Source organism: Prinia subflava, chromosome 4, assembly GCF_021018805.1.
Source record: "Prinia subflava isolate CZ2003 ecotype Zambia chromosome 4, Cam_Psub_1.2, whole genome shotgun sequence".
In the NCBI taxonomy this organism is placed as follows: Eukaryota; Metazoa; Chordata; class Aves; order Passeriformes; family Cisticolidae; genus Prinia; species Prinia subflava.
This window is the reverse complement of record NC_086250.1, coordinates 12382734-12404202: the sequence shown is the minus strand read 5'-3', so window position 1 is coordinate 12404202 and position 21469 is coordinate 12382734. Positions and strand designations below refer to the sequence as shown.

Genomic DNA, 21469 nt, shown 5'->3' with positions numbered 1-21469 from the left:
ACCATCTCTGGAGATCTTTAGGAAAAGACTGGATGTGGCACCTAGTTGACAAGGTGGTGATCAGTCAAAGGTTGGACTCAATGATCTTGGAGATCTTTTCTAATGTTTGTGTTCTTCAGTACCAGTGTCTGGCATCCCAGGCATCTCATAAGTTCAGAAAAAAATTGTGAACATCCACCCTGATAGGAGGAATGATGATACAATTACTTCTGGAGGGATGAGCATACTTCCAGAAGGGCTTGATTACATTGCCCATCTTCTGGGTGCTTTGCAGGAGCTCTTTAAAGCAGAACTGTGCTTGTCTTGGCCTCTGAAAGGCAGCAGAACCCCCAAAGAGAAGGTGCACCCTCCCCAAGGCGTGGGAGTGAATAGAGTAAACTCAATCAGCCTGAAAAGCAGTAGGGTCTCATTTCTCTGCTGATCCACTGTGTTTTGGCAGGTGCTCTGCAGAAGTGGGTTAAGGGACAGTGAAGGAGGATAAAGAGATTTAAAGAGTAACTTGGTGCAGTTGCACTTACATGTGCATGTCTGAGGTGACTCTGGCGAGTGACCTATAAAGAGTTCACTGGGCTAACTGAGCAAGAAGTGAGTAAGAGGGGCAGAGATCAGTGTGCAAGGACTTCCTGAGTGAAAATAAGTGGATCAAGTGAAGAAAGGGGAGGGCTGCTTTTCCCTGGCTGCACTGGCAAGTCTGCTGACTCCAGAAATCTGTCCTGACATCATTGTGCTTGGCAAATGGACATGATGGGCTTGCTGAGGGTGCAGTGAGGAGGAAGATGTTGCCATTAGGAGCTGAGATGAAAGCCTGTAAATGCATGGCCAGCAGTGAAAGGCTCTGTCTCAGAAAGTGCAGAATGTAGATGCTGTCTGCAAATATGGAGAGCAATCAATTAATGGAAATATGTGCTGGTTTAAAAATTGTTGCCACGGACAAAGAAGGCAGGAGCAGGAAAATGAAAACTTTTTTCCCCCCATGCCATATTAAATTTGACCTAACATCTATTTTCCATTGGCGCTGCTGGCTGTGGCTTGTGTTAATTGCTGTCAGTTTTTTGGCAGAGAATCATGTTTTTCCTGAAGAGCTCTTTGCTGGTTCTTTCTATGAATGAGGTATGTGATCTTTAGAAGACTTCCAAGGGGGAAGTGTGTTTAGTATGATGTTCATGTCTGTACTTCTTGCTCCTCCCAGTGAGTTTTGGAGCTTAGGTGAGTTTCAGCAAAACTTACAGAGAGTCAGTGGTTTAGAAAGTACAAAGCTTGTAACAGTTTCCCTAAAATTATCAGCTGAATAGAGAACCTAGGCATCCTCACCTCCTGAAGTGGGATTTGGTTCTGCATGTATTCTGTGCAGTGTGGCCAGTTGGCCAAAGTGCTGTAGGCTTATCTTGGAGCTGCCTGGGGCACTGCCACAGAACTATGGGAATTCAGACTGAAAACGATGAGAATTTCAGACTGAAAGAGGGGGAGATTAGGCTAGATACATGGGAGAAGTTGTTCCCAGTGAGGCCCTGGCACAGGGTGCCCAGAGGAGTTGTGGCTGCCCCATCCCTGGCAGTGTCCAGGTCTGGGACACTGGATGGGGCTCTGAGCAGCCTGGGATAATGGGAGGTGTCCCTGCCCATGGCAGGGGAATGGGAATAAGATGAACTTTTTCCAGCCCAACCCGTTCCATGAGTCCATGAATTAAGAAATGCACTTTTGAGTATTTCAGCCCATAAGTAATTGCTGTGTGTTATGATTACCTCAGATTTTGCTCTAATAAAATTAGCCAAGCTCACAATTGTCAAGAGAGAAGAAATACTTAAATGATCCAGCTGAGTCCTATAAATAGAGAATAGAAGAAGCAAAGAAGTTCTTTTGTGCCTGGGGAAATATGGAAGTAAGCACAGCCAAGTGTAAATTTTCGAAAGTGATGGGTTCCCCCTGCTCATTTATCTTGCTTAACTGTTTAAAGGCTCCTCGTAGTAATAAGTTCTGTTCTGTCTTGCAGACTTTTCTAGGTTGCCAGGAGAGCAACTTGAAATTTCTTAGGTAATGTGTAATGTAGCTGCTCACTGAATAAAACTTTGAGATGATAACTTTTTGGAACAGTTATGTTGATTAAGTTGAGAGTTCCTCACCTTGTTTCTGTTTCAGAAATTGCATTTCATTACAGTGAGACTTTGGTAGTCGTGTCATACCTTGGCTTTAAACCATTTGCCTAACTGACTTTTAAAACCTGTGTTAATTCAAATTTAAGTAGATTTCAATTGCAGGATGTATTTTATTTCCTGCATCCTTCAGTGCAAACTTGGAAGGGGAGGAATGGGCTCATTTGTATGCAAGGTTCACCACAATATAGAAAAAGGTGTTGTGTTTTGGTCTATATTTTGAAATGTAGGAAGTGTAACGAGTTTCTTGTATGATGGTTTTGTTGTGGGGTTTTTGGTTTTTTGTTTGGGTTTTTTTGTTGTTGTTTTTTGGTTTGTTTGTTTGTTCTTTTTTTGGTTTTTTGGCTTTTTTTCTTTCTTGAAATTTGCCCTCAGCTCACATTTGAGGTGCAGGGAACACCTCTCTGACAGCAGAGACTCAGGGTGGCTGCAGTCAAATGACAAAGCCAATGCTGCACGTGGGCTTGACTGAAGTGTAAAGAACAGATCCAGCCCTACCAAACCAAGAGTTAATGCAGGTCCTGCCAAAAGGGAGCAGATGAGCTCATTGCCTCATTAGTGTAAATATTGGCAATTACACACGAATGTCTGCAGTCCCTCAGCTGGGTGTGTTTGTGGACAAGCCGTGAGGGGAGAGGGCAAGAGTTGAGCGGGTGGAGCTGTGTCTTCCTTGGAACCAGTTTGGAGAGTGACCTATTTTGTCTCCTTTGAAGCCAGGGCATCTTGAGGTCTAAGGCAACTTTGAAGTAAGGTGTGTGTATTGTAGGTTTTGTATAAATATTTCCCTTGCAATGAACCAGCTTGCTTATTTCTCTGCTCTTTGTTTTCTTTCACTCCCACACACTACTTAGACCATATTAGAGATGTATAGATGTTACTTACACCTAATGCTGCTGTTTATTAATAAAGTGGTGTGTAATAAAGCTGTGTTCTCAAATGCACTATATATTTGCTACTAATGAGGAACAAATACTTACACAGCTTTGGAAGACATTACAGTGCAGTAAATGTCTGCGTGTTGACTGAGATGATGAATCAGGAGATGTTTATTTAATGCACATGTCTTTTTTTGAGCTGTTTGTCACAGCATTTAAATGCAGTGCAGGCTCCTTGGCTAACGTATCTGGAAAAGGATATTCCTCTGCCACAGAATAAATCTGTCCCAGCTGCTTTCTGAACCTCTGCTGTGCTGCCACCAGCTATCCTGCTGGAGCCAGGCCAGAGCAGGGACGCCAAGGGGGGGATCAGAGGGATGGAGCAGCTCTGCTGGGAGGAAAGGCTGAGGGAATTGGGGTTGTTCAGCCTGCAGAGGAGAAGGCTTTGGGGTGACCTCACTGTGACCTTGCAGTGCCTGAAGGGAGCCCACAGGAAAGATGGAGAGAGACTCTTGACAAGGACCTGGAGTGACAGGACAAGGGACAATGGCTTCACACTGACAGAGAGGAGGGTTAGGTTGGATATTAGGAAGAAACTGTTCCCTGTGAGGCCATGGTTGCCCAGAGCAGCTATGGCTGCCCCTGCATCCCTGGCAGTGGCCAAGGCCAGACTGGATGGGACTCAGAGCACCTGGGCTAGTGGAAGATGTCCCTGCCCATGGCAGGGGTTAGAACTGGATGAGCTTTAAGGTCCCTTCCAACCCAGACCATTATGTAATTCTGTGATCCAGCTCTTCCTAGAATGGTGGTCACCAGTGAGGCTTTCCAGGATGAATCCACTCAATCCTGCCTCTCTATGACTGTGGTGTTTCATACTGACACTTTTGTTTGTTAACAGCTAAACTAGAGAGTGAGGAAAAGGAGTGCTTTGTGTAAAATGAAGGTGATACATCAGTCCTAATCCTGAAACAGATTCAGGTTTGGGATTTAGTGAGTAAGCCTGCTTGAATTAAGTTCACACTTGTATCACACTAAATCTTGTCTCAAGAGCTGAAGGAAATGCTGCATCAGATATTGTTTTGATTTGCTGATACATATTCTAAATATAATGCTTTTAAGTTTTATTTTTTTTAAATTTCTGCTTTAGAAACTCTCTGACTGAAATCTAATAGAAGCAAGGATCCTTGAATCTCTGACTTGAGTGCTGTCACCATTTCCAAAACACCCATGGGTTTTTGTACCACAAGTCCGTGTGGAGTTGAGATGCTTTTTATATCTAATCTTAGGGAGAGTATTAATTTCAGAGTTGTTGTTCCTGTTGAATTAAATAAATGTCAAGAGTGTGAAAGTTACTGTTAAAAATGCAAGGTTATGCTCTCAGCAGTGACCACATACAAAGGGACTTTAGTAAGCCATCTGTTTCCTTGGCTCACCTGCTGGATTGTTTCCTTTCCAATATTTTGTGAGGATTTGAAAATGTTTTGCAGCACAGTTGGGTCAAGCCTGGTAGCTCCAAAGATGCAAAGTCTTACAGAGTGTGACAGGAGTGCTATCACTCCAGCCATCAATCTGTGTTTGTGACAGCTGGTTGGGAACTCACTTTTCTATGAAGGCCATGAGAGCTTTAGACACAGTTCATGATCATGAAGGTTTGTAGCAATGTCATTGCTTGTATCCCAAGCTGGATGAATGTTTTGTGCTGTGCTGCAGTTAAATCTTTACTAAGTGGTGTCTCTGATTTCTTCAGATTGTCACATGTGATTTAGATTAAAACATTGTGCAAGAAGATGTCCTAAAGGCTTAACACACTTGCTGAAGTCAGAGATCAGTCTTAGAGTTAAAGTACTGGAGACAAAAATAGAGTTTTCAAGGTGGAAGAATTATTTCAAGTAATAACTGAATAGTTGCCATTAACTAAGTGTATCTTTGCAAGAGCTAACAAGAAGTGTGGCTGATTGCTTTACCTCCTCCTATCACTCCTCCACCCTCAAAAGAAAACAAGTTAATTCCTTCTAGCTAATTCTCACCAATACAAAGAGAAGAGGCAATTTGGTTTTTTTGTGCTGTAAAGATTGCAGCTCAAGGAGAGATTGTAGCTCAGGGAGAGGTCGGGAATGTTCTGTAATTAGGCAAAATACCAGTTGTAGCATTCGTGCCTCAGAACAATGTTTCTTTCCCTCATTTTTTCCCACCAAGTTGTTAGCTGTATTGCAGCAGGAGAAATTGCAATGCAAGCAGCAGTTCCTGTCCTAGGCAGCTGAGGGTTCCTGGATGGAAGTCAACTGGTAATTTGTCTGGGAAACTGTGACTTGGGGAATTTTGGGTTATCCAGAGGCATGATTTTGTGCAGCCTTGGCTGCCAGAAACAACTGCCTGCACGTCAGTGCCTGTACAAACTCCTGTGTTGGTGCTGTGCTGTCCTCTCACAGGTGAGGGGGGGAGTGTGTATTGTGTGTGTTTATATCTCACTTGTGACATCAGGATTTTGGCCTGTTTGGCACAAATGTCAGACCATCTCTTGGCCAGTCTCATGGAGGAAAATTCCTTGGTCTTAAACTCTGTCTCAAGCTCGTTCTCAACACTGTCATCTTCATGGTTGTGGGACCTCTGGTTTACTTGTTTCAAGCAGTGCTTATTATCTCAAAGCATTCTTCTGGAATAACAAAAGAATAACCTCCACAAGGGTTAGTCCCACAAAAAGCCACTGGATGCTACCTCTGAGTAAACACTCTTCTTTTCAAAGAAAGTTATGGGCTGCTTTCAAGCCCACAACCTGTTTCTTCCAGATAAAAGTTCTGCCTGCAGAAGGCTTTCACTTTTGATGTCTTTGACTTGAACCTGCGATGAAATATTCTTGCCCATTTACTGATGGGAGGCAGCATATCTTGTAGGATATTTCTTCTTCATCAGCTGTGGGGAGGAGGCTTTTTGGTAAGTACTAGGGAGCTTATTTCCAGTAGCCAACTCTGTATTTGCAGTTAACTTCATCTAGAACATGTTACTTGGCTCCATACCAGGATTCTTCTGGTGGGGAAGACCTTCCAAATGCATCCCTGTTCATTCTCTTCTGGATGGTTTATAAGCTCTTTCTGGGTAGCTGGACTGGCTTCTTTGTGCTCATTTGTTTGGTATTTTCCAATCAAGCCTTACTAGCACTGACTAATGATTCTTATTAATGGCTTACAGCATGGGTGGAAGAAGCTGTCTCTTTGTCCAGGGCCCTACCTGGTGTCATAATAGGGAAAAACAAGGAGCACAACTTGGTCATACTGCACAGGGAGTGGAAAATAAAGGGTAAATGCCAAACTCCAAATGACATTTGGTTATAGCTAATTACAAATGAAAGCACCCTGACTTTCAAGTGTATCAAACAACATGCTGGTGGCTTGCTGTGGCTACAGAAAGTCACTGAAATGGTTGGTCAGAATTCTGCTGCAGCAGGGTTTTAGCCCTGATTTGAGGTGCATGATGCTTTCAGGCAATGCAAACCTTCTAAAAAGTAGAAATGAGCTGAAATTGGCATCCTGATTTTAGCTCTTGGGTTTCCTTGTGACTTAACGCTTATGACAAGATGTCTTGCAAACATCTGCTTGGAATAGTGTTTCTTCTTAAATGCCAGAAAAATCCTTTACACTTAGTCTGATCTGCTTGTCTTTTATGAAGCTTCAGCCTTTTCTATATTTTGTAAACAAGTTGCAGAGAGGTAGCTAAATAGTAGAATATATATGTTATATATATATATTTGTGTGCGTGTATATGAACATAAATATATATATACTCAATTTTCTTTATGCTTAAAAACTGAACAAATATCTGAAAGAGTAAGATACCATCAGGCAATTAGGATAAAAGGAGAATTTAGGGAAAATGCTTAATGCTTGGTGTAAACAAGGTAATTGAGGAGGCTTTAGGCAAGGTAATGGAGAAGTGGGGGAAGGAAGTCACTGTGGAATGCCAGATTTTCAGTGCTTGGTTCCAAGCAGAACTGTGTGGCTATGGAGCTGACAGCTGACACACTGGGGAAAAGCTGTGATTACAGGCTTGTTTTGGCTTGTGTGCCTCTCACTAAATTAGTTTTGCATTCCAATTCCCAGTCATTGCTGTAATAAGTTATGCATAAGGTGAACTGGTTTTGAACTTACAGGATTGAGAAACCTGAAGTGAGATTTTTCTCCAATCCTTCCATTGGCTTCAGAAATAAATTTGCACAGTATTAGAGGTAAAGCTTATTTTGCCTTCTCTAAGATAAAAGCACAATGTGAATTCTGGGCACAGATTTCAGGTCAAAAAAGATATTTGGAGCTGTCAGATGACCCTCAGTGGTGAGGCAAATCAGCTTTTACTGGTATGAAAGTTAACTAACAGCAAATAAAGAACTGAATAGCTATGAAGGAGAACCAAAGGCTAATAAAAAGGTGCTACTGAGTTATATTTGAGAAGCAGAGATAAGTACAGAAGGCCAGAAAATTTTCTCTGTGAACTTCTACTGCACAATCCTAGAAATCAAACCAGTCCTAGATCTATTTTTTTAACTTACTACAGATGAGCTGGGCTTAGAAACTCCAATGAGACACAGTGATTTCAGCACAGGGATCTCACATTTCTGATGTGAGTATATGTTCTTAGTGGCAGGTCCCCAAAGTAATCCTGTGAGCACCTGTGGGGCACATGAAATCCCAGAATCCATGGAGGAAAAGACCTCCAAGACCATTGAGTCCAACCTTGTCAACTAAACCAGAGCACTGAGTGCCACGTCCATTTGTTCCTTGAACACCTCCAGGGATGGGGACTGCCCCTGACCAGCCCTTTTATTAACACACTCCTTTAATTCAGCCCTGCCTGTTGGTCTGAGGGATGCACGTACCACAAATTCTTTGTCTGATTTAGTCCATTAAAACTATTTGTCCTGTAAGAAATGAATGGGAATGTTTCCCCTGAGCTTGAACTGATTCAAAGGCACTTTGTTCAGATCATTTGCAGCTTTGTTGAATGCTTACTTCCAACTTGAAAGTGTCAGCAAATATTTCTTTATTATATGATGCTCCTCTTTAGTCTTTGCTTTTTTTAAAGATGGACTGTAGGAAAACAAATGACCAAAGCTGATCTGCACTGAGCACAAGACTGCACGTTGTGTGCTGACTGGGGGGAAAAAAGCTTTTGCTGGCTTGCTAAATAGAGATAATACTTTGGATGTTGACAGACAGAAAAACAATTAGAGCTGTCGGATGCTTTGCTGACGTGGGCATTGTCACATGGAGAGATGGCTTGGTCAGTGCCAGGAAACCTGAACTGTTCAACCCTCAGCAAGTTATTAAGTTAATTAATAAAGTTTCTTACAGCTGGGCTTGGAATGTGAGGTCTGTTTATTTGTGAAGACAACTGGTCCAAGAATAAATAGCGGAGGTCATTGATGAGGCCTGTGAGGTGTTTTCTTCAGTCACTGCAATGTTACAGGCTGGTAGAAGATTTTCTTCTGCTTAGTTTATTGGTACATTAAATGGTGTTAACCTGACTGAAGTGTTTCTGTGTTTGTACATGGTTAATGCTTGTGTAGATAGAAGTTTTCTTTGAATTACCTTGCTTTATGTGGGAAAATGTTTATCAAAACCGCTTTGGGTTTTCAGGTGCTTGGTCATGTCTCAAAAGACTATTTCAGTATACACTGATATTCTTGAAAGCGATCACTTTTCTATTGAGTGTGCAAGTCTATTTGAGATCTGGTTTTACATACAAATTTTACGTACACTTCTGAACAGGTAGGTTTGGGCAGAGATTTTGGGGTGTTTGCTGGCCTGACTTTACTGCTTGGTGCTTTTCTGCTAAAACTCGTCCTGTTGGTGTGGTGGGACCCCTGTGGTTCTCAGGTTGTTGCTGCCCCAGCCTGTCAGGTGAAGATGTTCCAGGTCATCCTGTGTCAGTATTTGTCATCTGCTGGGTGAACTGTTTGGTTGTAGGTGGGAAGTCACTTTTCCCCTCTAGCCCGGGGGCTGCAGTGGTGCATCTTTTAGATGCAGCAAGAGATGTTCACATCCCCAGGAGAAAGCAGCTCTGGTTAGACTGTAAGTCTGAACAGCACTAAGTATTTGTGTAGTGTTCTCTGCACCATTTCTGCCTCCACGCGGTGCAGCTCTGTTCAATCCATCAGCATTGTGAGATTCCACATTTCTCGTGTAACACTACCCTGCCTGTCTTCACTAATTTCCCCTAAATAATTTTCAGCTGTCTTTTACTCCATCCCTGTGTTATCCATTTTCTTGGTACTTAATTCTTCAAAAATATTGTCTCTAGTTTTATCATTTTATCCATATGGGATTACCTAAGTACATGAGCTTCTTTTATCATGTTATCACTGCTTATTTTCCCTCTATCTGCTTAAGCAGCTCAGCTGTCTGATTAGGTTTTCTTTATTTGATTTTGGTTTTTTCTTGTTGGTTGGTTTGTACGTGGGTTTTGGCTATTTGCTTTCTTGTTAGTTTCTGGGGTTTTTTAATCATCATTATTGGTGGCTTGGTTTTTGTTTCATTTTTGAGGGAACGTTCTGTCTTTTGAGGACAACAATTTTTGTTGGGTTTACTACAATTTTTTTTGCATAGTATCATTGCAGTGCCTATGGAAAAACTTAGGAAAATACATTAGACAACGTCTGGTTCCTCACAGAACCAGCACAATGCTGGCAGGGCACTTTCACCTACAACACCTACCTACACCAGCCCTACAACACTTTCCCTGATGCATCCCCCTGTTTTAGAGGGAGAGAGAAGCAATCTGTCTGCTCACTTTGCTTTCTGGATTCTTGTACAAAGTGCATGGGTTTGTTGGGAATACAAACCTTCAGCTGCTTCTGCAGGGAGACAACAGTTGGACTCCCATGGATGCCTGTAATTAAAAACGTTTCCCCTTTGTTTTGCTACAGCTCCACCTGCTAGAAATTATTGAACAAACACTGAAAGCATCCTTACTAGTCCCTGGAAACATTCAGGCAGCATATAAAGGAACAGGGGCACCTGTTACTGTAAACTGTTACGAGTTTATTGTGGAGTTGTTTATTTAGTGCTATTTCTCTGGGTGCTCTTTTTGTAACAACTCATAAAATTTTAGGAAATAAACTATAATGAAACTTCAGGTAAGTCTGCAGAAGTAGATACTGTTAAAGCATGGAATGATACCATAGAATTATTGAGGTTGGACAAGAACACCAACACTGTGCCCAGTCCCCACCTTGTCATCCAGCCAAGAGCACAGAGTGCCACACCCAGTCCTTCCTTGGACTCCCTCCAAGGATGGGGACTCTGAAGCTCCCTGGGCAGCCCCTTCTAATGCTTGATAAATCTTTCATGAAGAAATTCCTCCTGATGCCCAACCTGAGCCTCCCCTGGCACAGCTTGAGGTCATTTCCTCTTGTCCTATGCCTTGTTCCCTGGGAGCAGAGCCCGACTTCCCCTGGCTCTCCTCTCCTGTCAGGGAGCTGTGCAGAGCCAGAAGGTTCCCCCTGAGCCTCCTTTTCTCCAGGCTGAGCCTCCACAGCTCCCTCAGCTTCCCTTCATCAGACTTGTGTTCCAGCCCCTTCCCCAGCTCCGTTCCCTTCCCTGGACACGCTCCAGCCCAGTCCTGTCCATCTTGCAGTGCCAGGCCCAGAACTGGACACAGCACTTGGGCTGAGGCCTCACCAGTGCCACGACAGGGGGACAGTCACTGCCCTGGCTCTCCTGGCCACACCATTGCTGGCCCAGGCCAGCTGCCATTGACTTTCTTGCCCACCTGGGCACAGCTGGCTCATGTTCAGCCATTGCTGACCAGCACCCCTTGTCCTTTTCTGCTGGGCACTTTCCAGCCACTCTGCCCTCAAAATGTGTGGATGAGTGGTTCCTGTTGTTTTTCAATAAAGGAGGCTATGTTGGCTCTCCTACCTGATAGGTGTCAAGGTGAAAGTGTCAACTTTTCAAATTGGTGATTCCTTGCTCTAAACACCCGGATTTTTCTCTGTTCCAGCTGCTGTGGGAAGAGGACTGCGTTGTCTCTGATGCAGCTGCAAGAATGACTTGACTGATTTGCATTCATGGCTCTTGGATGATCTGGTGAACCATGGAGCTCAAAGTATGGGTGGATGGAGTGCAGAGAATCGTGTGTGGGGTCACCGAGGTCACAACATGCCAGGAAGTTGTAATAGCCCTTGCCCAGGCTATTGGTGAGTACTGCTAGCTGGGAAGTGGGGTGGAGCTTTTTTTGTGGAGCTAAACCCAGGGGAGGTGGGGGAGCACTGGGTACCAGCAGAACAGAAAATGCAGTGCACAGGGGGATAATCTTGGAGTGTGAACTTGTAGCCTTGAATTTTTCCCCTGCCAGAGGGAGACTGGAAAGACAGAAAAGAAACATTTTGAAGTCTATAACTTTCTCTTCAATAAAAATTTATTCTCTAAGCAATAATAATAATGCTGCTATTGTTTGTTGTGAATACAGCCTGGACTAGGTGCTAAACTGTCAATATTCTGAGTGCCAAAGAAAATACAAAAGTAGTGCAATAAATTGGTTGGCTAATGATGTTCATTGAAATTGTACCCATTGTAAGTATCTTTAGCTATATTGGGAATAGTGTAGATCAATGAAATAGATCCTTCAGGGTCTCCTCTGACTCCTGCATGCCACATAACTCACCGCTCATGAAAGGGTAACTTGGAAGACTCTACACTCTCATCCCTTTGCTGAACAGTTTAGAAGAGAAAAATAAAATCTTTCAGGCTCCACCAAGGAAAGTCTTGTCAGATATTTCTCAGTGATTAAGTGCATCCTGAATAAGCCTCAGCCTCATCCCATCAGCGTTTCCTATGCTGATACTTATTCTTTGCTAAAATGTTATAATTTGCTTTATATACTATTTAAATTTAGGCATTAAAACCTATGTTTTACCTAAAATTAATAGTTTAAAGGTGAGCTTCTGTATTTTTCAGTATGTCAGCTGTTTTGCAAGATTGTCTTAGCAGTGTGACTCAATTGGAAAATAATAATTTTCTAATAAAAAAGCAAGTTAGGCCTGTGAATGTCAACAAGGTATTCTCCCTGTAAGCATAAAGTCAATTTCTCTGAAATTGATGTTTATTTATTTAAATGTTAAACTTTTAAGCATAATTTCCATCTACTTATATCTGATGGAGTAGAAGACTGGGACTTAGTTATTTTATACTTTAAGAGGATTGAACAAAATGCTAGCATGTGCTTATCTATATGCACCAAATGCCTTTTAAATCTTCATTTAAAAATTGTAGAAAGTCAGTTTGTCTCTCAAATCTTCTAAGTTGATGTTAAACTGTAAAATGTGTTTCTTTACTGATTTAGTTGCAGCTTTTTGTTTAATGGTAATTGGTTCATCAATTGCTTCCATGTCTCATTTTCTGCCTGCAGGTTTTTTGAGAAACAGTTCTGTTAGCATGATCATTTTCTAGTCATAAGTGATACATGTTTAGAAATAATAAAATGGTTGTGATACTTTTGTTCTTCACTTTGCTTTCAATATCCCTTTCATTCTGTTTCCTTTGCATTCTCCCACAGAAATGTCAGACTCCCAGTTCTAGACAGTAATTTAATGTTCTCCTGTGTAATTTCTGCTTGAGTTTTCTTCTATATCCTCAGTTATTAGCCTGAACTCCATTAAGACTCCCTCAGCCTTGGAAACACACACAGGTTTTGTTACCTCTGCAGACTTCCTTTTTTGTAACACATCACCAGTTTGTCTGGGACAGGTGACTCTGCTTCCATGCTGAGATAAATTTCAGCTGCAACCAGAGCCAAATCAAGATAATCCCTTGCAAATTCCTTCCCAAGGCAAATACCCTCTCTAGAAAACCCCCAGAACAATTCCCCTCTCTCAGGGGCAGCTAGGACAGTATCAAGCACCACATAAATTACCTTTCCCAGCCCTCCTGTCAGGCCATTCATCAGGACAGAACCATCTGGCTGCCCTGTGATTTGGCTGCAGGTCCCAGCTTACCAGGAGTAATTGTCACTTGAATTTGAATGGCAATCTGTGAAAATGGATCACTCTAGCTCTCACCTGACATTTGGTGGTGAAAGGTAGCCAGTCTTAGTTGGCTTCCTCCTCGCTTGGCTCTGATGGGATTTTCCACTTTGCAGTCTGGCTCCTTCAGCAGTCACAGAATTTGGCTGCACTCAGGACTATTTTGTCTGTCTGTAAAGTTGGTGAGATGCTCCTTTTGTTTTATTGTGCCTCACAGTTTATTACTAGGTCTTTGACTCAAGCATACAACACACACAACACAGTCTTCTTCCCTGAGCCTGTAAGGTGAATTGCAAGAAATATGATTTTGTTAAAGTGCAGTGTCTGGAATATCTGCAGACTGGCTTATTTTACAGCCATATCCACTGAGGAAAGCACCAGACAAAGATACCTGGATTAAGATATCCATAGCTAAGAAATTTCTCATGGACAAATGAAGCTACCTCTGTTTTAGACATGTGAAAAACAAAGCTTTGTCCTGTATTTCAAAAATAGGAAAATCCAAATCTGTGGTTAGAGGGCACTTTTGGACGGTATCCAGCTCTGCTGCTGAAAGCAGGGCCAGGCAGAGCAGGTTGCTCAGGACCCAGGGCAGTTGGGTTCTGAATGTGCACAAGTGTGGAGACCTGACTGCAGCACTGTTCACTCACCCTGGCAGTCAGAGTGTGTTGTCCTTAAATGGAATTTCTTGTATTTTAAGAAGTGCCTTTTGCTGTCACTTGATCAAATGCAGGGCCCTGTCTCCTGATCTCCTGCTGTGATAAAAGCAAAAAAAAAAAAAAAAAAAAAGGTTTCCATCTATGCACTTTCCAACTCTTCCCCCATGTCATGAAAATTCAGTAACAACTTCAGGATACAAAAGTTTATTGGGTATTTTTTGCTTTCTTTTATATTTTCTAGGGCTATTTTAGCATAAAAATCAAGTTATATCGGCTATGAGACTTTGTAAGAGGTTCTGTCCCATATCCAGTGTCTAATTCTTTGGCCATGGTATTCTGTCACTTAACTTGCCTGGCTAACGTTCCTTGATTCCTTAGAAATTGGAGCTTTTCCAGTAAAAAGTCTCTCTCTGGGGCTGGACTCCTGATAAATAACATTTGTGTTACCTGTTTTTGCACTGTGAGCTCTTCCCTTTCTGCTGCTGCCCATCTCTTGATTACTGCAGATACTGCAGAACAGGAAATGACTAGCCAAAGTAAGAATTTTAGGGTTTTTTGGTTGGTTGTGGGTTTTTTCCTTTTTCTTCTTTTTTTTTTTTTTTTTAATTTTTCTTTTGGATTGAAGTTAAATCTCGATCTCAAATGCCCCCTCATTCTTCAAAACAAAAAAAGGGGAGATTTGTCTCCTTTGGTGCCTCAACAAAGCTTATTTTTAAAAACGTGTATGTAATTTATTGAATGCAAGAGAGAATAATATCAGTTGGATATAACTTTGGATACTAAAATTGTCTGTATCTCTAACTTGGAAGGAGTTGGAATTACCTTAGCTGGAGGGCGGATGGCTGGAATTCTATTCAAGGCAGACATAAAACTATTCAGTTACAAGTTTCCAGAGAGTGAAATCATCCCTCACTGGGATCTTGAAGAACATTTGATACTACCTTTTATGAGTTTTATCTGCGTCTGCTTTTTCTTTTTAACTCAAACTTTGCAAGGGACAAAGAAGATTTGGCTTTTTAATACAAATAAGAGAAGTGATTGTTTCATCATGAGAAACAAAGCCCTCACCAAAACAAAAATATACCTCAGCACACAGTTTAAATAGATGAACCATGAGTCTTATTTTTAAAATATTTTTGGCAGGACAGATGACCTTCTCCAAGATTCATCCTTGTATCTTTTAAAAATGTGCATCTAATAGTGCATTCTCCACAAAGTTTTCTGTGCATTCTGTGAAAAACAGAGTGGCTTCATATAAACGTTGCTTGGTCATTTTGATTCCCCTTCATAATTTGAACAACTGAAAAAGAGTAAAAAGAGAGTTGTTGATACTTTTAAACTTTGTGTGTGATGAGATGGTTGGTAAACTCAGCTGAAGGTCTGTTTTGAAATGGGTGTGATCACAGTGACTCCTCTCAAAAAATCACTGTAATAGTGGGGGGGGAAAGCAGGTTTATCCTAAAGAAAGTGAGCTAATCATTTTAGCTAGTGGTTTAGGCAAATGTACCTTAATTATAGATTTTTTTTAATTTGGCTTTTACTTGTTGTTTTCTATTCAAACAAGAAAAATAAATCTTCTAAAGGAATGTGGTGACAAATAGTGCAGTCACAAATACACTTGTCCTGTTCCTTCCAAAGTGCTGCTCTCCCACTTCCAGCCCCATGAGGATTTTTATTGCATTTGTTGTTATTTCTTTTATCCCTGGAGCCTAGAACTCATCTCCTCCACTCAGAATGACATGTGTTTCCTAGAAAGAGAATATTTCAGTATAGAGACATGAAGCTTGAATTTTTTACTAAAAGAAACCCTTTGCCCTCCTCCCTGTAATTTTCAGTGGCAAATAATTAAATTGGCAGACCTTCTTTAAGTAGTGCTGTGGATTTTGGTGCTTCTGACTGGAGAATCAGTGGTGCTTCACTGAACAAGAAGTACAGCTGTCTCTTTGTTAAAAATTAAACAAATGCAGCCATCAGGGCGTGGGGGTGTTTTGTTTTGTTTTAATTCCAGTTGAGTATTTTTCCTCAAAGATAAGTGGAATGTATTAAAGTGTTAATGTTGTCTCAAACATGTTAGAGCATTTTACAGCTCAGCCAGAGTTGTATCTGGAAAGATCAAACCACTTCTTTTACAAAACCATATAGTGACAGGACAAGGGACAATGGCTTCACAGTGACAGAGAAGGTTTAGATTTGATATGAGGAAGAAATTGTTCCCTGTGAGGGTGGTGAGGCCCTGGCACAGGTTGCCCAGAGCAGCTGTGGCTGCCCCATCCCTGGCAGTGTCCAAGGCCAGGCTGGATGGGGCTCTGAGCAAGCTGGGATAGTGGAAGGTGTCTATGTTAAGGATCTCCTTAAAATTTGTGATTTGTCAACCCCAAGATTTCATTCTCTGCCACTTCAAGTAGTGACATTACTTATGTTTTTGTACATAAGTACAAAAAATTTGTGCTTTGTGGTGATCCCATGGTGTGATCATAGAAACCTTCTGGTTCAGAAATCTGGTGACAGTAACCTCACCAGGAGGAACCTGGGCTGCTGGATGTGCTTTGCCACATGTTGCTGTGTGGTCCCAGCCAAACTTCCCCGTTGTTTCACCTATGTAGGACACAGCTCTAAAATCAGTGTGGTACTCAGAGTGCTTGGACAAAAGGCAGTTGCAAGTATGAAGTGATGACAGAGCTTTGTTCTGTCAGGTTGTGATAAACTCCTGCATACCCTTTTTTTGAGAGCAAGGACAATAGTAATGAACTGAGGCTTCAGTCCTGGTAAAGACCTGGAGAGATTGGCTGTGCCTGGAGAACTCAGCAGACCTTCAATGGAGCCTCTGGGCGTTTTGCTTCCTAGGACTGGACTCCTCCTCTCACTCTGTACTTTCTGTTGTATTTCATACCTGTGGTTGCAAAATATAGCATGAGTTAAGAAACCTGAGTAATGCAAACTCTAACCTCTATTTTGAAGGTTTGTGTTTTTTTGGTTTTTTTCTCTCTTAATCTTGGGTATTTAATGAGTTCTCAGGTAGCCAGAATGGTATTTTTTTTTTTAAATTGCTATGGATGTTAACTTAAGTATCGTATGAGTGAAATCTCAGCATCATATTTCAAAGACACTGAGTTCAAATCATGCTGGGTTGATTAAAATTGCCAGCAATTACTTTTCTGTCAGTGCTTTTAAAGATTCAGGAGTTAACGCTGTTGTCCCTTTGGTAAGGCAGAGCATTTTCACCCACATGTTCCACATATTAAGAGTTCTTAGAAGATTTTACCCACATACAATAACAACTTCTTTGCATTGCCTTGTGAAGGAAGACAGCCCAGGGCTGGAAGGCTTCTCTGGTAAACCAAGTGGGTCAGACAGCTGTATCCAAGTGCAGGGTGTGTATTTTTCAGTTTCAGCTCTGGGCAGTCTAGTTTTGGCTTGAGCTAAGTGTTGGCAGGTCTGGCTTTACCTCCACAGAGACCTGTGTGCAGATAGGTGACAGTGTGTTTATTCTTATTATACAGTGTGATAAGTCTGGGGTGGTCATTCAGATTCAGCTCAAGACTGAGACTAGTGCAACTTCCCTTTTAGTGTGGGTATCTTAAAACTTCTGTCTTAGGTGCAGATTTTTTTTTTACCTGTATTTTTTTTCCCCAAGACTGTGCAGAGTGCCACATTGCAGGGCAGGCTCTTGGCACAGCTGCTGTGCAGCAGAGGTGATGGGACCCCTGGGGAAAATGGAACCTAGGAATGTGCCTGCCAGGGCACTTCCCTGGCACTGAGTGCATCCTGGTGGTCTCAGGGAAAGAGGAGAAACTGGGAGCAAGACTGCATTGAAGGGTTTGAGAGGAAGTCCTGCGAGGAGTGGCTGAAGGAGCTGTGGGTGCTCAGCCTGGAGAAAAGGAGGCTCAGGGGGGACCTTCTGGCTCTGCACAGCTCCCTGACAGGAGGGGACAGCCAGGGGAAGTCGGACTCTGCCCCTGGGGAACAAGGGACAGGATGAGAGGGAACAGCCTCAAGCTTTGCCACAGAAGGTTCAAGTTGGACATCAGCAGGAAATTAGTCATGGAAAAGTTTGTTAAGCATTGGAAGGGACTGCTCAGGGAGGTTTGGAGTCCCCATCCCAGGAGGCATCCAGGGAATGACTGGGTGTGGCACTGGGTGGCGAGGTGGGCATCGGGCACAGCTTGGGCTTGATAATCTTGGAGGTTTTTTCCAGCCTAAATGATTCTATGACCTCTGGTGACAAAGACCTGCTCCTGCCCACCCCAACCCCTTTTCTAGGGAAGGAGAGATACTCTCGTATTTAAGACTGGTTATCCCACCACTTTTCTTAGAAATTATTTATGTGAGACCAGGGCAATGAGTCACCTGCTTGCACTGACTCACTGCTGTACTGTAGGAGAAGGGAGTAAGGTGACCTCAGTCCTGGTAAGTAACAGCTTTGTTCATTAACCGATACAGCTTGGCCCCTGATGAGTAACAGCTATACCCCATAAGGACGAGTGAGATAAAAGAGGAGGTTGGCTGGTAAGAGGAGGATCATCATGGAGGGGGAACCTTGAGGAGCAGGAAGGAGAGAATCATGAAGCAGGGTCCTGGGGAGAGAGAATCACCTCTGCAAGATCAGTGTGGGTCTGCAGTTAGAGCCTGTTGTTGAAACCTGCAGTCACAGTCTATCCAGGTAAAAGCCTGCAATCAGGATCTGCAAACTGATACCTGCAGTCAGAGTTTAGCAGGAAGTAATCAGCAGAAAGAGGCTGCAAGGGAAACCTACAGTAGGGGCTTGCTGCAGCCAGAATCAGTGAAGAATTGGAGTTAAGATGAGCTGTGAAGAGGAATAAACCAGGACTCATTTCATGTCATGATAAACAAGAAGGCTGTGCCTTGGCTCTTTTTTAATCTCTAATAAGGGGGCTGCTGCAACACTGTACATCCTGGCTCTGAAGCACAGGAGACAATGGAAATATGGATCTTGCTTGGTTCTTGGCATATACATTTGTAGCCTGATGGGAAAGATAAGGCACAGATAGGTTTGTTTGGTTTTTTTTTCATGGTGTATAACATTACCTGCATAGCAAAAAAAATAATGTAGTGCCTGAAATGTTTTGCTTGTAGAGGATCACGGTCTTTTGGGTGGGAGTAATGGGATGAATCATTTCTGCCCTGAAAGAGGGAATTAATGACCTCTCAGGTTACAGTCCTGCCAAGAGTGTTGCTACTGCTGCTTTCCTTTGGAGTTTCATTTTCACTTTTGGCAGCAGAAATGGTTGCTCTGTCTACTGTGTCAGCTGCAAATATTAAAGCATATAGAGGAGCTTAAAGTGAGTAATGTTGTCCTACTACCTTCATGAAGTATAATTTAAAAATCTGCCTCTTGAGAGTCTAAAAAAATGTTCATTACCTTGTACCTATATTTCATTAGTTTAATCACAGTTCATTGTGATGAAATCTGTGTTTAAATTAGCAAATTACATCAATCCCAAGCTAAGACTACAGTGGCTGGGCACGTGGCATGGGCACTTGGGTCCAGAGCTTGTGTTTGGCTGTGCAGCAGAGCCAGATCTAGGACACTGAGTTCAGTTTTCCATTTCATGTCACAGGAAGTTGTTGCAGCATGCTGCAACGAGGCCTTGAGAGTGACCTGCACTTTTGGGGCCCGGAGGACACTGCTAAAATGTCTGACGAGATCAAGGGACAGGTCCTCGTGTGGTTATCCCAAAACAGTGTACTAGCAGGAACAGGGTACAGTGTTGAAGGGGTCCAGGGACAGGAGCAGAACTGGTCTGAGGGCACAGGGTTAAATAAGGGGGAAAAGGGGCGGCTCTGAGGATCCAGGGCCAATAGGGATAAAGGAAAGTGGAGCGGGGGTGTAGCTGAGATTTGGGAGAACCAGTAGGGCCACAGGGATGGAGCACTGTGGCAAAACTGAGCCAATGGGGGCCAGGGGAAGGAAGAACATTCTGGGGTAAATATATGGTAAACAGGGGCTGAACAGGGGTGCCCTGAACTAAGAGACCAATGAAGGAAGAGAATTTATAAGTCATTAATATATGGCTGCAAAGGTCCATGGGAGGGAGGCTTTTCTCTCCCTAGTCTAGAGGAGCATCTCTCGCCATTTGCCTCTGCCTCTCCAGGCCTGAGGCACGGTCACCTTGGTGGCAGGCCCCTGGGCCTCCACAGGAAGCCCAGGTTCCAACCACACACGACAGGTATTTGCAGGCTGTCAGAACATCAGCATTCTGGAGTCCATGTATTTCCTTTTTTGATGTCTCTCAATTTTGAAATAAATTCTTCTTTTAAAGGTGTTCCTGTATTAATAGAACCTGTGATAAATTTGTGTGCTTAGGGAGCTGTAGGTAGGAACTTAAACTATTAACCTTGACACTGCCCTTTGTGCAGATGCACTGTGCTTTAAGGATATAAATATATACCTACTTCTGTTATTGCTTGTCATTTGCTGTCTGCAAAACCGATACAAGTTCTTGGTGATTGTTCTGAGATTGGTTTGTGATACCATATAGTACATGTAGGGTCTCCATTCTAGGGACCATGTAATAATCACAGAATGGCCTGGGTTAGAAGGGACCCTCAAGATCATGCCAGCCCCCTGCCATGGGCAGGGACACCTTCCACTGTCTCAGCTTGCTCCAAGTCCCATCTGGCCTTGGACACTTCCAGGGATGGGGCAGCCACAGCTTCTCTGGACAACCTGTGCCAGGGCCTCAGCACCCTCACAGAGAACAATCTGTGCCTCATATCCAATCTAAACCTCTTTGTCAATTTGGAGCCATTCTCCCTTGTCCTGTCACTCCAGGCCCTTGTCAAGAGTCTCTCTCCATCTTTCCTGTGGGCTCCCTTCAGGCACTGCAAGGCCACAGTGAGGTCACCCCAAAGCCTTCTCCTCTCCAGGCTGAACAATCCCAATTCCCTCAGCCTTTCCTCCCAGCAGAGCTGCTCCATCCCTCTGATGCCCTTGGTGTCCCTGCTCTGGCCTGGCTGCAGCAGCTCCCTGTCCCTCCTGTGCTGGGCCCAGGCCTGGCTGCAGCCCTGCAGGGGGGCCTCAGCAGAGTGGAGAAGAAATGCCTTTCCCCTGCTGCCCATGAAGTAGCTGGACCTGAAATAGGGTGCAGAGGTTTGTGCTTTCTCCAGCCCTTGAATTCTGTTTTGTAAAGAGAAAACCAGAGAACACAGCACTGCTTGTGCTTTTTTAGGCCTGTCTGTATGGTTTTCTCTACCATTCCCATATATACAAGGCTTTGATAGAAGTATATATAAAAAAAAAAGTCCAGATTGTTCTAGTTGCAGTTAAAGAAACATTTTATTTCAGAAGTTTTAGGGGGATTGACTGCTGAACTGGTCACTGAACCTTCCTGGAGACACTGCAAAATTCTGGGTGGGATTCAATATAATATTCAGCTGGGAGTAACACACTGTAATTTAAGGAATGCCATATATTGCTGATACATGGCCAGCACCTGAATGTGACTGTAACTTAATTTTTAAAATAATAAGGTTGCATGAATGAAGGTGGACTGAATTCTGCCAGGTGCTTTTGGTGTCCAGAAGCTTGTGGACAACACACAGGGCAAGAAGCAGCATGCAGGCATTGAACTGCTCCTCGTCAACAACCCAGGCAAGCTGCTGCTTCCTCCATGTCAGTGGTGGCTGCACATCAAAACCAGCAGTTTGCTACAGGGACGCCTGCATTCTGCCTGTGTTCTGAAATACTCTGTCATTAGTTCTGAATTAACTCATTCACCCTTTCATTTGTGAATTAATCCCCTCTAATGCAGGCAA

At 43.0% G+C, this 21469-nt stretch overlaps 1 protein-coding gene across 2 annotated transcripts in view; it reads left to right on the top strand.

The window, feature by feature from the left end:
- The window catches only part of RASSF8 (Ras association domain family member 8), a 74812-nt gene that overhangs the window by 41332 nt on the left and 12011 nt on the right, over positions 1-21469 (top strand). For both annotated transcript variants that reach the window (XM_063395509.1, XM_063395508.1), the window contains exon 3: positions 11015-11210. In XM_063395509.1, the coding sequence (XP_063251579.1) occupies positions 11108-11210 (103 nt within the window). In that variant the 5' untranslated portion in view covers positions 11015-11107. The remainder of the gene's footprint in view (positions 1-11014; positions 11211-21469) is intronic.